This window comes from Diuraphis noxia, unplaced genomic scaffold (genome assembly GCF_037042655.1).
Source record: "Diuraphis noxia isolate RWA-SAM2 unplaced genomic scaffold, SU_Dnox_SAM2 contig0004, whole genome shotgun sequence".
NCBI classification, from domain to species: domain Eukaryota; kingdom Metazoa; phylum Arthropoda; class Insecta; order Hemiptera; family Aphididae; genus Diuraphis; species Diuraphis noxia.
In genome coordinates, this window is record NW_028301714.1 from 54,304,576 (window position 1) to 54,320,616 (window position 16,041).

Consider the following 16,041-nt stretch of genomic DNA (forward strand, 5'->3'; position numbering starts at 1 on the left):
TATTGATCCTGCATGTATACAAATAATGTTGTTTGGTATAGTTGTATGGTTTTATTATTATATTTATATTGTATAGGAATGCAGTATTATGAATAATTGAATACTTATTTCGGTTTACGATTATATCACTTCATTCAAGATTATCAGCAATTAGCCACTATAAAAATATTGTATATCATATTATTCATATTTAATAGTTAAAAAATCAACCTAATACTAATCATAAAGATCTGATAAAGTTACTTTGAAATAATCGTGGTTTGATTTTATAGTTTGAAAATTTTCTTATTTTTTACTGTATTTAAAAATTGATGTATATATCATTGTGTTTGTGACATATACATAATAGTTATGAAATTGCAGATTAAGAATTTAACTTTTTTTTTATGTAAAATTATAAATAATTTTTTTTCAATTATTATATTATATACTATTTATTAATTAGAAGAACCTTGAATAGTTAATATCGAATTTATGTCAATTCTTAATATTTACAGTTCTGATTTTCGTAAATTCCTTGAAAGATGTTTGATCATAATACAATTTCTTGTACCGTTTTACCGGTTGTATAGTATTAACCACATACATTTCAGGAGTAAGTATATTATTTTGCGTTTATATACGAATTATGTGCGTGATGCTCAGCTAGTTTTATCGTCCAAGTAGCTTTTTACTCATAGTAAAGAAATGTTAGTATGGCACGACTGTTGGTACCATACTAAGGAGAAGCTGAATGGCGATTTTATTAACTAGTACACTCCACTAAAACTTAGTGTACCTGAACAAATAATAGATTTTTGGGATTTTCTCAAGTTATTAAATACGGTGGATGCTGTGTAACGTGAGCACTGATTAATTATTACAGTTATATTTGAGCAAAATTTTCTAGTCTCAATTCTAATGTATACTAATAAAGTAATATCTAATAACTAATTAGGTTATTTGGGTTTATAAATATTATGGCTAGCCGTATGTAATGAGGAAAAATGAGTTTGGTCCCTATAACTTGTCCGTATTAGGTGGATTCTACTGCAATATCTTTTTATATTTCTATCATTTTAAAATCATGATGAGACTTAAAAAATATCTAGATATATTATAGTATGAAACATATTTTATAGCAATCTTAACGATACTTCGATAGTTGTTACATTTTGAATATATTGTTTCTATGTGATTATGTTTATAAATTACAATTAAACAGATTTTTTTATTTTATCTATACTGGAGATAGAAAGTGATTTCCAATTTAATTTTCTATACGTAGGTTAACGCTGTCGCATAATATTTGTTCATTATTGTTTTGTATAATATATTATATTAACTGCGAAAGTATTATACGAAATCTCCATAACTTTCCCTGTTTATAAAAATGATCCCTTTGTATACAAAGTATATGTAGTGTAACCTACAGCTGCTTAAATAGAGCAGACAGATTTGTTTTCGTAACGTGATACGTCACAAATCATCATGGTCCATATAATAAATCCCATACTTACTGTAATGGATTGCATAACGTCCGTAATCTAACGCTAAGCTAAAGAGGCTTTATATATTAATTTTGATTATTATATGTTGATATATTTTATATGTGAATAAGCTTTTATGTGTGAAATTACATTTAATTAATAAAGAATTAATTCAATATGATTATGTCAAACAGCTCAGTTGTTTAAATAGTAATAATGTTCAAAACAAAATAGATTTTTCAGGAGTTCTTTTCCAAATATCGGTAAATATAAATATTTTGAGAACCATATTTTTTGGTTGCGTTTATCTTTATTTACATAATATTTATTCTTTACAAAACACAATATACACTCAAAAGTTAAAAGTTTATAACATAAGGCTTTCACGACGATCATGATATTACCGTTTTGCGCTTAAGTGAGACCATAGAATAAAGATAATAGTGAGACATCCAATTTCAATAGTTTTGTTATGTTATGTCTCGCGCAAAATATTTGTTACTATGTTTTACATTTGTAACACGAAGACAACACTTGCGATGCAGTTATATCTTAAGAGGACGTTACACCCGCATTTGTTGTTTCCGTCTTACAAGTGCGTAACATTGCAAAAACTGTTTCACGCGGGAAAGAACCGAGAAAAATACAGTTATAACTAAGAAACGAAATTTTCACCACATAAAAAAGAGAATTTTGTCTGTGCAAAATCTTGTTTATTTTTTCGATATCACACCTACAAAAAAAGTTATTCATGCTTAAAAAACACAAAATTAATGTATTATAAAACAATACGAATTTTTTTTGAATAAGTAATATCGAAAAAATTAAAACGATATTGCACAGACGAAATTCTCCTTTTTAAGTGGTGAAAATTTCGTTTCTTAGTTATTGCTGTATCTTTCTCAGTTCTTTCCCACGCGAAACAGTTTTTGCAATGTTACGTACTTGTAAGACGGAAACAACACATGCGGGTGTAGCGTCCTCTTAACTAATTTGATTGATATAATATATATATTGAAACAAATCAATAAGTTAGAGGTCTTAATTAACGTGTTCAGGTATTATAAGATATTGTTTAAAATGTAATCTTTAAAAAAAAAACTATTGAGTCATGTAATCTATAGTTTCTCGACGAAATAATATATTTTTGTATGCACTTATATAGTTATATTTTAAATTCTGAGTTTAGTGATCAAAGTTGTATAATATCGTGTATTTTGTATATGTTATTTGTCCTGAGAAAATATTTATTCGGTCAGTAACAATAAATTAATAGTAGGCACCTATTATAGAAACTATTTGTATGTTGGATATTAAACCCTAATTAACTAATTGTACTTTGGAAGATTCGATTTGCGTTTATAATCAGAGCTCAGTACCATGGCTATTTTTGGGTGAACTGTCTTAAATGTTTGTTGAATTTCAATTATTTAGTGCAGTTTTTTAGGTATATTTAATAACATAATAACAATGGCTTGCTGAATCTAGGCGAGAGGAGCGAAATCATTAACTTCGACTATTATAGTCAGTTTTCCCAAAAAAACACTCATCATTCTGTTGACTCAGTTTTAAGAATTTAAAACAATTTTTAGTGAACAATCTTAATGTATCTTGTATAATCTAGTATAACAGACTGGCTATATATTGAATGATTAATGCAACCTTAAAGTATTATACATAATATTATTTAATTTTCTTAAAAAAATATGTTAACGCCAACTGTATCCTGCTAACAATGGAACAAACATAACTGCAGTCTTATACTTTCAATTTAAAATAGCGTATATAATAATAAATATTATAAAACAGTATTATCTCTAAGTATATTAAAAACTGTATAAAATATCCCTTAAAATATAAATATAAATATTCAGCAGCACCGCATAATGAACTAAAAGCAAACTGAAGGACGTGTCATTTTTGGGAATCTTCTGTCGATGAATGCCTAACATCTATATGCCTATTTTCTATATCACATAATTATGGCGCTGCCACTGATTATACGCCTATAAGTACAATCGGTATCGACTTGTCTCATATTTTCTCGTGACGTTGTATCCACCGTGTTATAATAAATCTTGTACAGTTTGTGCTGCAAGTTTGTAAGTTCAAAGAGTTTTGTTTCTCGTTTTCTGGTGTTGGTTTTTGCCGATGAACACGTGCAAGAAGTTATCGAGTCTTGGAGTTTTCGAATATAGGGTGCAGCCGTGTAGGTGCACAAGATTAGGTACCGATAGGCCAAGGAAGGCAGAAAAGGTTTGCAAAGCAAGTAACACTAGCTTTACGCGGTCGTTACATATATATTAAAGAATGGATAGGTCTTTTATGCTTATCATACGTGAACGAACATGAAAATATTGTGAGGTTATAGAAGTCTTTACATAAATATACCTATATAATTATTGTATATAATTTATGATAAGATCTCTGCCAGAATGAGAGATATTGATAAAAATCAGTTTTTCTCTCTTCCCCATTCCGACACACTTCCCTCTATTTTATTAATATATAGCCATGGTCTATCCATTCTTTAATATCTATGGGTCGATACCCGGACGTGGCATGACGAAATTAAACCGAAATAAAACCTTGATTTTGTAACCTGTGCAGTGTGCAGTAACTTATATGTAGTAATAATATATATAATCGTGATAATCTGGGAATAACATTTGGATGTTCGCATCATGTCCAAATATATAGATAAACGGTAGAATAAAATGTTCACAAAATGCAACATATAGGTATACTATTTACGTTACCGTATTTATTAAGAAATTCAAATTTTAACTGCTAGCTAACAATTAAACATTCGACGTGACGTATAATATATTACAATATTACACAAGACTGCTATATGCAAATACACGGAGTTGTCATATGGAAACGATAACACTCGGGCCTGGTGAATATATATAATTATTTTAAGCTATTTAATTCCTGTTATGTATTTTTTTAGCATATGCTAACTTATAAGTGGCGTGAAGCTTGAGGAAGAAATTTATTTAATAAATGAAAGTAGAAATTTAACTATACATAATATGTTCTTAAACGAATAATAATTGTACATTACTATGTAGTTATACAAATTACTAGTTTTGGCTTTTGTATTTTGACAATAAATTACTATTTACGTAGGTAAAATAGTTTTCACTCTTTATCGTGAATTAATAAGTATTAATAACAGCTTAAGATTTGTTTTTAAGTGCGATTTAATAATAGAAAATTAATTTAATATAATATTTTTATGTATAAAAAATTTAATTTGTATATATTAAATATTGCATATAAATACATCTGTTATGTAATTTTAAATTTTTTGTATATCATTTTCTAATACATGTTTAAAATAAATTTCAATTTATTAAAAAAATCTACAAGCATTGTATTACTGTGTGGATGACGATTATGTATTTCTATATGTCACTGTAAAATAACTCGTATTCTTTTTGTATATTTAAAAATAATAAAAAATCTATCTTTGCATTAATATATTATTATTTAGTTATTAGAAAAAGTAATTTTTTCTACATTATAATAGTCTACATGAAGTAGGTATATACTACTTTAATTTGTCGTCATTCTATCAGAATCGATTTTAAATTTGTTCTCAAAACCCGTTTCAATTATTCACCTTTTGTTTATATAACTGTGCTTTAGAATTAAGATTCAATCATTTTATTATCAGGTCATTGTTTTCAGCTATTGGACAAACGATTTCCCGTCCGTACAATTTTCTGTCAAATTAGTTGAATAATTTTTCGATTCCCTACCCATTGTACATTTTTCTAGAAGCCTACTTATATTGTTGTGTTAACACTGTCAAACAAATATACAACTAGATCTGGCCATCTTAGAAAACGATAGTATGATGATTTCGTCCAATATATAAACATAACTACATCCCTAATTAATTTTTCTTTTAAATCTTGACAAATTATATAATTTATGAAAAAAAAAAACAATAGTACAATAATAAATTACTGTTTATTTTTTATAGTACAAGAAAATCAACAATATAATCTAACTCTTAAAGAATATAGTTTGTAAAACCACTCAGTCTCATTTATTCATAGGTAAATTTTATATACTGCAGCAGGGTTCACGCAATATTATTTTTTATACACCTGCTATTTAAGTAGGTGTTCACACACTAAAATTATAAAACTTAAAAACAAAAAAAATCAATCGTTGTATGTATATAATTGCATATATTCTCTCCACATAAATGAATTGTTATTTTCCTTCATGTATATTTTGTACTGAAGACGACCATAACACCGATTCGGCGCGCGGGTCCGTGTTTTATGGGATGAGTTGTAAATAATAATATTTTGTATTGTAGTCTATAGAATATTTTTATCCTATTTAGTGCGGTAAATGTTATATTTTTTCTAATCCATTTGTCATCCTTGTGCTGTAGTATACGTTAAGAAAATCTAGTTTTGAGAATAAACTACAAATTATATTTGTCAGTGAATAAAAAAAAAACCTGATTAAAAAGCATGTGTCGGTCGACATTACCTCCTATATAATATATTTGTATAAAATGGTGCCCACATAGTACTATAGTAGGCACCATTACTTCTGATATCATATCACTCAGCCGTGTCATTGTCGTGATGTGGAGGGCGGACGACTTAGGATCATTATTTCCGCATGCTCGCCACCGTTGGAGTATTGTGCCTATATATCATTATATATTGTGTATAGTGATTTAGGTTTAATGTACCTATGTAGGTTGAGGTACATGCCGTGTATATCTATTATATGACAGCCTGGCGACCCACATCCGCTATTGTGTATCGTGCACGTTTTTTGTAGGTGCGATGTAACGGGTGGATCCTGCGGTAGTCGTCGATTTGTTATTGTCTGTCGGTTGGATACGCGGATTGCCATATAACTCGTTGTTCGTAACGATTATGTATAATACTGTAATATTATCCATACGTATTCTGTAGGTACAGATATTAAGTATTAAACATTAATACTTATATAGATTGATAGATATATATTATATAAAGCTGATAATGTTAACATACTAAAAAAAAGCTATTGTAATGTTAAATACTTAGTCTACATATTGTTTAACTATTTGACAGGACGTAGAAGTATACTTACCTACTTAAACAAATACAAATAAGTATAACCGTTATAGTATTTTTCATAATTAATAATGCATAAACATAAAATATATTGACTAAGTACTTAACATTAAAATTGATTTTATTTCAAATAAGATACTCTTTCCCATCGCAGAGCACTTTGAGCACATGCCCTAGGCTCAGTGATCAATGGGGCCCCTAACTCCTCCTAAATTACCAACCAATAATCGATATTTATTACTGATAAATAAAGATATTTCAAGAAAAATCAAAAGACAATCGCTAATATTGTCATAATAATAATAATACAATCGACACTAGTCGGTCGTCTACCGTGGGGCCCCATTATAATACCACTGTCCAGGGCCTCAAAAAGGTTAAAGGCGGCACTGCTTATTTGTCGTCAATTCGTCTTTATTATACGGTATATGTAATATTATAAAATGGCATTTTAATTATTTTTCATATTATATCACTTCTTTTAAATATTTAATCATCACTAAATTCATTTTTTTAACTTGGTTTATTTTTACATGAAGTGTTTTTGATGTGATTAGAGATATCAGCTATTTTTTTATTGTTTCCGGCGACTGGCATCCGATAGAACGCGCCGCCGCGATAAGAGTAGTGGTGATGAATAAGCGGTGGATCGGGGGACATAATTCTACGATATTTTACACAAAATCGGTCTTAAAGTACTTGAACATTTTCGGTTTTAACTTAAAACTTATAAACCATCTAGCCAATCTGCTTGCGAGTTCCTCTGTTTCCTTCTGCACAATATTTCTGATCGATTGATACGACTTTATGTGGTTCAGTCGTTGGCCCTATAGAGAATGGAATAGCAAATATTAGTATACGGTGTATTTCAATGGTACGCGTTTCGGTCTCCTGTTATTATTCGTTAGTGGCTACTACGCTATTTTTTTTTACTTAGCTTCGCGCCTCTACCGTCACGCTGGATACGAATTATAATGTCTTACGCGCACACGTATATAGACACATACGTTATGTATTGATTAAATATATATTTATTTATTTATTTGTAGTACCAGTATATGGTTGTGTTTCTGTTTTGGGTATATATTTTTTTGTTCTTATACAGAAAATTAACGTGTTTAAATAAACGCTTAAAATTATCAATAAAACAGTGTAATGTATATTTTATTATACTTTTTTTTAGTTGTTTAAAAAATCGTGAATTCAATTTTCTATTTGGTTTTTATTTTCAATTTGCAATTCGCAATTCGCAATTGTATCATTATTCCATTGATCTATTTTTTTTTAAATGTTTGCAGCATAATATATTTTTTTTACATATAATTTTGAAACGACGTGGATTTATGTATTTGTTATAGATATCGTATACATCATTCCGGTCGCTATGCGAAAATTTAAAAGTTAATTAAAAATTAACATATGATACTCTTTTATTGTGTTTTTTTTATAATTTTGCAACTTTAAAACTTAAGTACTTTGGTAGGATAATTGAGTTGAAAGTCTTTCTATCAATTGTAAATATTTTAGTTGTCGTTTATTGATTACATTTAGGTTACGGGTAAAAATTGTAATTTAAACGGTGAACTGCTACTGAACAATGTTAAATTTGTATAGGTTTACTAAGTAATTCCAATTTATCGGGGTTATATAATATAAATGAGATACATCACTTAACTTAGTCGGACGCTGTAGTTGTGTTTGGGTGTCTTAACTGGATACTGTGTCTTTATTTTTATATAATAGGTAGTTATTTTATTAATGCGTAATATTGTGGATTGCATTTTCATTTAATATTCTTTAGGGCTACTAACGTCCTGTTATACACACACACACACACACACACACACACACACACACACACACACACACACACACACACACACACACACACACACACACACACACACACACACACACACACCCGGGCGCGCGCGCGCCCGTGTGTGTGTATTATGTAGTTAAACTATAGCGAGAACGAAACTGCGAGAATTTAACAGCTGCATTTTATACTGTTTCAATGTTGACCTATGTGGATTTAACTATTTTTAACTTAATAATTTATTGAACTCTTCAAATAATAACTATATGGTATGCTAATTCGTTTTATATAAATAAATATTCGTATTCATCGATTTTATTTTCACAATCGTTGTCGATTATATTTTTCTATTCGATACTATCGTGCCGCATCGCCCCTCGAACGGTATTGCCATTTTAAGACATGACGCCGACGGACGCATGACTGGGATTGTATTTTTTCGGTCGTCTACGTTTTCCATTCACTCTGTATGTATACCAGCTACGATGTCCAGTTCGGATTTGTATATTTATATTCGCGCTACGTATACATACACCGGGACATCGGGTATTTGAACTTGAAGGTCTTTGAACGATATTTTTCGCTTTGTTCGCCAATTACTGATTTTTACTATTGATGTAATACGTTTTTCTGCATTCGTTCCATATAATAATTGTATTATTATTATCACGACAATGAAGAATCGAGCCGATTAAAAACCAGTGTTCGGCAATTACATATTTATTTGAACGAACAAATCATCTCAAAGACACGTCGACACTAAAATATATTCTCAAGCCGATTATTGGTTTTTTTATGATTCGATACCAGCTCTTTTTGCCTTATTTGCTTAAGCGTTAAGCTAATACTACAAAATTGGTTCTATTGAATAAAAACTTGATATATGTTATTTTTTGTAAGACGGAGTCACCACATGCGCATGTGCAGTCCTCTTAATATAAATTGCTTTCCCATTTTCGATACTTAAATTTATAGTGGTCGAGTGTTACTGCCAATACTGCTATTGTAATTATGTTAACAGATTGTATATTTTCTAATAAATGTTTAAAAAAAAAATTGTTAGCTAAAAATTAGGTTTATCTATAGTTAATATTTTATCAAAATAATGATGAACAATTTCAATGAAATTAATTTATCGTTATTATTTATTATTTTTATTAATTAATTTCAAAGGGTGCTGAAGCTCCTTGTTATTTCAGATTCCACAAATTGTATAAATTACGAGGAAGCTAATCTAAACATTGGGGGTTGTTAATCACCCCCAATTCCCTCACAAATTGTCCCTATATTATACGTCTTATCATCCAACAATTTGAAAGAAAAAATTGCTCATTGTAAAGTTGTTTTTTAGTTACAAATATATTTTGTTTATGTCCTTTAGCTATGTGTCATTAATTACATTTATAAATACAAACAAAAATCGTAACTCATAGGGGCGTATACCAGTTCCGTGACGTCGTTTGGCAAATAATTGCTGATATATATACGTTCGTACCACCTAGTGTCTGCGGTACGACAGCCGCGACAGGGTATAAATGTTTAATTCCATTGTCTCGTGTATAAAAAAAAAAAATATATATATATATATTTTTTATACTTTTACATTTATATTGGTAAATCACAAAATATGTTGTATATTATAAAGCACTTGCGTCATTTGTATTTAACAGTCCATAAAAAAAAAAAACCATTAAAGACACCTTTTACAAGGTCAATGTTATAAAACGCAATATTTTTCTCCTATTTAATTTCTGCATGTTCAATTCAAAACAGCACACGACTCGCTTCCGTGCGTTGTACAAATACCAGATCGATGGGCCGTTTTATGCGTAGTTACTATTTGTTCTCCTACCTAAACATCAATACATCACATGATTTACTGCAACAATACCTATAGTGGTGCAGTGTGTATGTCTCCATATTCCATAATAGTAATTACAACCGTTACAACAGCAGGAGCGATAATAATAATATAAAAAACAATAACTGCATATTATAACTCGTGTCTGTAATGTTTACAATATTTGCGAGCACATCAGCTTGCATCCGTCTCCGTGTGCTGTTGCAGTTTTGCAACGAGACAACAATATCTTCAACAATAATAATATAATAATATAATATTGTATTATCCAGAGTATGTCGATCACGAAAAATGCATCATACACTATACGACTATACATTTATAATGGACGCGTTGCATCACTCCGTATTTTTATTAAATAAAATATACGAGTATACCTGCATTCTGCACCACCGCGCGTCGTCAACAGTGCATAATATATAATATACGTTATAATATTATAATTTAAACTCATACAGCTATTGTATGTTGGATTTTGCAACCGTATAGTATTATAGCCTCAAGCGCGCACACGTAATATATTGTACTGTATTCGCACATTACCTATATATTATATATACCTACAGCAAGTGATTTTTTTTCATGCGAATCGATCGCTATCTTCTGGATTTATTCGTAATTTATTTTTGTAACTACCATCGTGCATAATATTATACCTACTTTATTTTATTGTGATTAATGTTTACTTACAAACCTCTCTCTTTTAGCGATCGTCAAACAAAGACCTATTAATTGCAGAGTAGTTTCAATTGTAAATGCTCTAAACCAATATATTAAAAATAATATTAATTTATCGTTATTTATTGACTGAAATAATAACTCAAAGTGTACAAAAAGAGGAGATGTATTTAACATTTATGTATATTTCTCATTTATCTCATTTGTTTTAATGTTGTATATCTCTTAGTTGAATTCAAAAAAATAATTGAATCAATTGTCAAGCGCTTATAAAGTATGTAGATACCAGTTATTTTTAAAGATTCAATAGATTGGAGGTAGATAGAAAAAACTTTTTTGGGTATTCACTTACAGGGACTACCGCTGTGTTGTACATACAAGTAATATGTGACTTTTTTCTAATATATAGTCGATTTCTACGGTTCGTATAACGGTAATGCACAGATTCTCAACTCCTTATAATTCAAAACAATAATCAAAAATTTAAATTATATTTGTACCTACTGTGGCTCCTGTATGTTTGTACCTGTCCATATCATGTGCAGTGGTCAGAAAAACAAAATCTCTGTACCTATGAAATGTTTTAATTTTTTACACTCTTTGTTAATATTGTGCACTGCACATACGGCGTCTATCTTTACTAACTGTCCGTGTCATAATATATTGTTGTCGTCGTTATTAATGTTGTTATGGTTGTAATTGTTTAACGTCTCACGTACAATTTATAATATTTAATTTACATTTTAGTATAATTTGCAACGAAGATTGTTTATCGGAAAAAAACATTCGAATATGTGTTTTTCAAACTGAGTGTTTCAACCATTATATTACGCGTTACAGCTGCATATATGCCACATAATATAGCTGTCGAAAACAAATGATTTATATTCTTAAATTCGTTGAACATTTTTAACCCAATTGTATTGTTAATTGTATTTCAGAAATGTCTTATGATAATAATATCATTATTATTGAGTATTATTATTATATTTGATTTAAAAGCAATGTTAATGGTATAATATTTGATCTAATAATGTGATACATCATTATAGATTAATCTTATGATTGGGATTTGAACTATAATTGTAAACAAACTTACCAAAGAGTAAACTGCTGCTTTATGTATATTTTCCAAAAATTAAATAATTTACTTTAATTTAATGTTATCACTCATTTTTATTTACTGACTGTGTTGTGTGTATACTTTCGACTCAAATTCCTAAATATATTAATTTTTGATACTTATTGATACATTTGTTTTTATCATTATTTTTTACCTAAAAAGCTTCAAATAATTAGTGTTTATTCTTGTGCATAATATTATATAATGGCTTGGTGTATCTTTTAAATTTTACTCTTATTATCTTACAATCTTATTCTGACAACATAGTTTAAATTAGTATTCGTCTTCGTAGGCTATAATATGCCTTAAAGTTGTGTATACTATGTGAATTTCAAAACACTATTTAAATTATATAAACCTGAGTATATTATGTGATCGAATGTCAATGGGTAATGGATATAATGAGTGACGTGTTTAGCTAAAATTGATTTTGATTAATTATTACTGGCATATTTCTGACCAAAAATAAGAGAGAAGAAGCTATAAACTATAAATTTAATACTTATATGACATTATGTACACACACTCGTAGACAAACAAGTGCATTAATATGTTCCCTATACGTTTTATTTTATGAAAAAGACGCAAAAAAACGTGATCACGGGTCAGCTACGGCACGTACCGACGCAGCGGCCGGTGAAGTGTGTATGGCTTAATTTTGTCTCAATTTTAACCTTTTTTTCGCCTCTTCGTGACCTAAAACTGAGAAAACCGTTTCGAAATTGTTTAAATGGCTATAATTTCATTTCATTTCGGTGTTTTTTTTTTATTATTATTATTACATTATTATTTTTGTTGATCTACTATATACCACTCTAACCGTGTTTTGTAGCGGTCGTGCAAGCTGGGGTCGTGACAGTGAAAGTGTCCGCGACACAATCGTTTGTTATAATTGCATGCACATGAATCTTCCTCCCGCCAAATTAAATTTACGGATTTATGTACGTTACCTACGTTCAATTGTAGGGCACGATGTCATTTGCATAATTTGTAATCTTCATAACAACATAACTGCTGATTGACGCCGCTAATGTAAAAATCTAATAGAAATATGAAAGATAAATATTGCCAGTAAATTCAAATTTTAACACGTTTAAAAATTATTTTATTAAATCGTAAATTGAGTAGCAATCATGAGCATGCAATAACTTCAAGCATGATTTCATTAGTGTTAATGTAATCTTATTATTGTATAATATTTGCCTAGTTTTCATATAAAACATTTAATGCAATATTTTTTATTTTGTTACTTGGTTGTTTCTATTTTTTCTTAATATAAGTGCTATCATAATATGCTATAACCTTTATATTATAACCTATAACTTATAACCTGTACTCTATAAGCATTTATATAACCTATATAATATAATAGTAAACAATCATTAGTAAAATGTGTAATGATTATTATGCCATTTTTGGGATTTAAGAAACTGTATAGATAAAATGCAATTATTAGATGCGGGTTTTTGAATAGTAAATAATAAATAACATTATCGTTCAACAAGATTTCACTATGTAATACTTGTGAGTTGAGATGAGTCATTTATTTTGAATGATTATTTTTAAAGTAGATAACTCATTGTACGTTAAACGGATGACTTAAGTTTATTGTATGAAACTGAAGTGTGCTGAAGTTAAGATAATGAGTTTTTCTTTATTAAAAAAAAATCGATTCATATTTTAATTGCATATATTAATTGCATATATATTGCTTTCAATTTTATAATTAAATCATTATAATTATTCTAAAAAAACATTATCATTTATTTTAAATACTAAATATATTTTATCAGAATATTGAAAGTACCTGTAAAAAAAACGATGACATTAAAACTTGAAATATCAAGGAACACAGTATACATTTTTAAGTGTTCAGTCGAAAGATAATACTACTAATGTATTTTAATTTTAACGACAGGAAATATAAAAGTCTTTGTCAAACAATTAAATAATACTTAATACTTATCTAATTTGTAATTAGTATCTTTGTGTATTTTATATTATTTTGTATTATTTAAAGATAAATAATAATCATTGACTATGATTTTTTGAGTCTAGGATTATCGTGGATAATACATCGTTGGTTTGATTTTCTTTAATTATCATTGTTATCAAAACTTATTGTTATGAACTTATTTATTATATAGCGTACCTATGTGTAGAAAAGTGTATCATATCGGCGGAAAGTGATATTGTAACCACAAACCGTTTGTAGTAGATATAATGATATCTCTTTTGTTCACCGGTACACTTGCAGTATATTATAGTGTTGTGACTTGTGGATCGCTCCAAACCCCGACAGTAATGCCAACAATGAAAATAAACTTCATAAAAAATTATTTAGGCTTGTGTATTGCGGTTAGTTGCTTAGATACTCTGCAGTACAATTTCCAGTGCTCATTAATGATAATTATTATAATATTGAACGATGGGGCCAGGCTGTATACTGTTATATACAATTGTTTGCAGTACATTGAACTTGGCCCATACATCACAAGGGAACTATACAAATAAAATAAATCAAGTTTTTTTTCTCTATTCCGTGTTAAATTTAGCCACCTATTACTCGTGTAGTGTATAGTGAACTTTTTTCGTTTAAAAAATATCTGATTCAATAAAAATTGCTCTATATAGTTAATTATTCACCACAATCTTCGTGCAATTTAATTGTATTAAATCTAACCTTGAAATGAAGTCGGGTGTAATGCATAATAATGAAAACAACAGTTTTAACTAACGGGCAAATATTTAACGGCATTAATTATTTTCTTGTAAAACTTGTTTTAAAAGTATGGGTCAAATTTTATGATATTATGTTTTTGTATTTTTACTCTATAAAATATTTATATATATTATGAATGATTAATATGATGTCGTTTTAACATAATTTGTGTGATTTAATTCTTTTAGTATAAAACTTGCGAGTTTTAATTTTCTAATGAATTTTTATTTATTGATTATTCCAGGATTCAGGAGCCGGCAGTTCATTGGATGAAGATGAGCCGATCAAAACTAATCGCAGGTAAGAAAGATATATCATAAACGATGGACACGTTAATAATTGCGTGCAAGAATACGTATTCTTGCGCTTGTGTATATTATTATGTCTGAGTGGAGTTTTGCCAAAATGGTTAGCCGACAAATGTCCATAATGCGACCTACGGTTATAAAACCTCTATAGCGTGTGCGTGTGTGTGGTAAGTATAAGTATTTGCTACCGTTTCATCGATTTTCTAAGCAACTCAAGGATACTGTAGCCTACGCTTTGCACCAAAAATAAATCTTAAGACTTTCACCCAAAACTGCTGTAATCACGTTGCCTTTATTGTAGCAAACAAATTTAGAACGGAACTAATCGCAACGGTTTTTTCCCTGACAATAGCGTTTTTTCCTCAAAAGACCTTGAGTGTGTTATAACAAAATATCTATTGTACTATAATATAACAGATTGTAGTTTTCGTTACTTATATTTTATGATCTGGTCTTAATGTAAGCATATTAAGTACTTGGTATGTAAAACGCAGATCATTAACACCTGTATATACTTTTCTCCAGTTCGTGATTTTATCATGTAATATTTGTAAGCAGTACTTACATTTTCATTGAATTTATCCAATTTTCTTTAAAAAAAACTAAATGTCTGCACATTTACGTTTGGTATTATTTATATAGATATATCAACGATATCACAATGTAATGATTAAACAATTGTTCGCAAATATCCGCGTAAAACGCATGAATCGTACGTTTTATCATACGGTATGATAATGATATAATTTGGTTTTCTATGATGTTATTATGACGCAGTTGTGTTGACAGTATACCTATTCTTTTGATTTGAGAGTTGTATATAGTTATGCTTTTATTATGGTGTTTTTCTCTATGGACTGTGTCTGTGTATTTTATATACTCCTAAAGTCCTAAAACAGATAAACGATATAAGTTAAAAACCCACATTGAAGAAAATCGAAGTATTTACACTGTTCTAT

The 16,041-nt window shown here is 29.0% G+C and overlaps 1 protein-coding gene across 2 annotated transcripts in view; it reads left to right on the plus strand.

The window, feature by feature from the left end:
• ssh (Protein phosphatase Slingshot) overlaps window positions 1–16,041 on the plus strand; it is an 83,825-nt gene that overhangs the window by 6,935 nt on the left and 60,849 nt on the right. For both annotated transcript variants that reach the window (XM_015523859.2, XM_015523858.2), the window contains exon 2: window positions 15,019–15,074. In XM_015523859.2, the coding sequence (XP_015379345.2) occupies window positions 15,019–15,074 (56 nt within the window). The remainder of the gene's footprint in view (window positions 1–15,018; window positions 15,075–16,041) is intronic.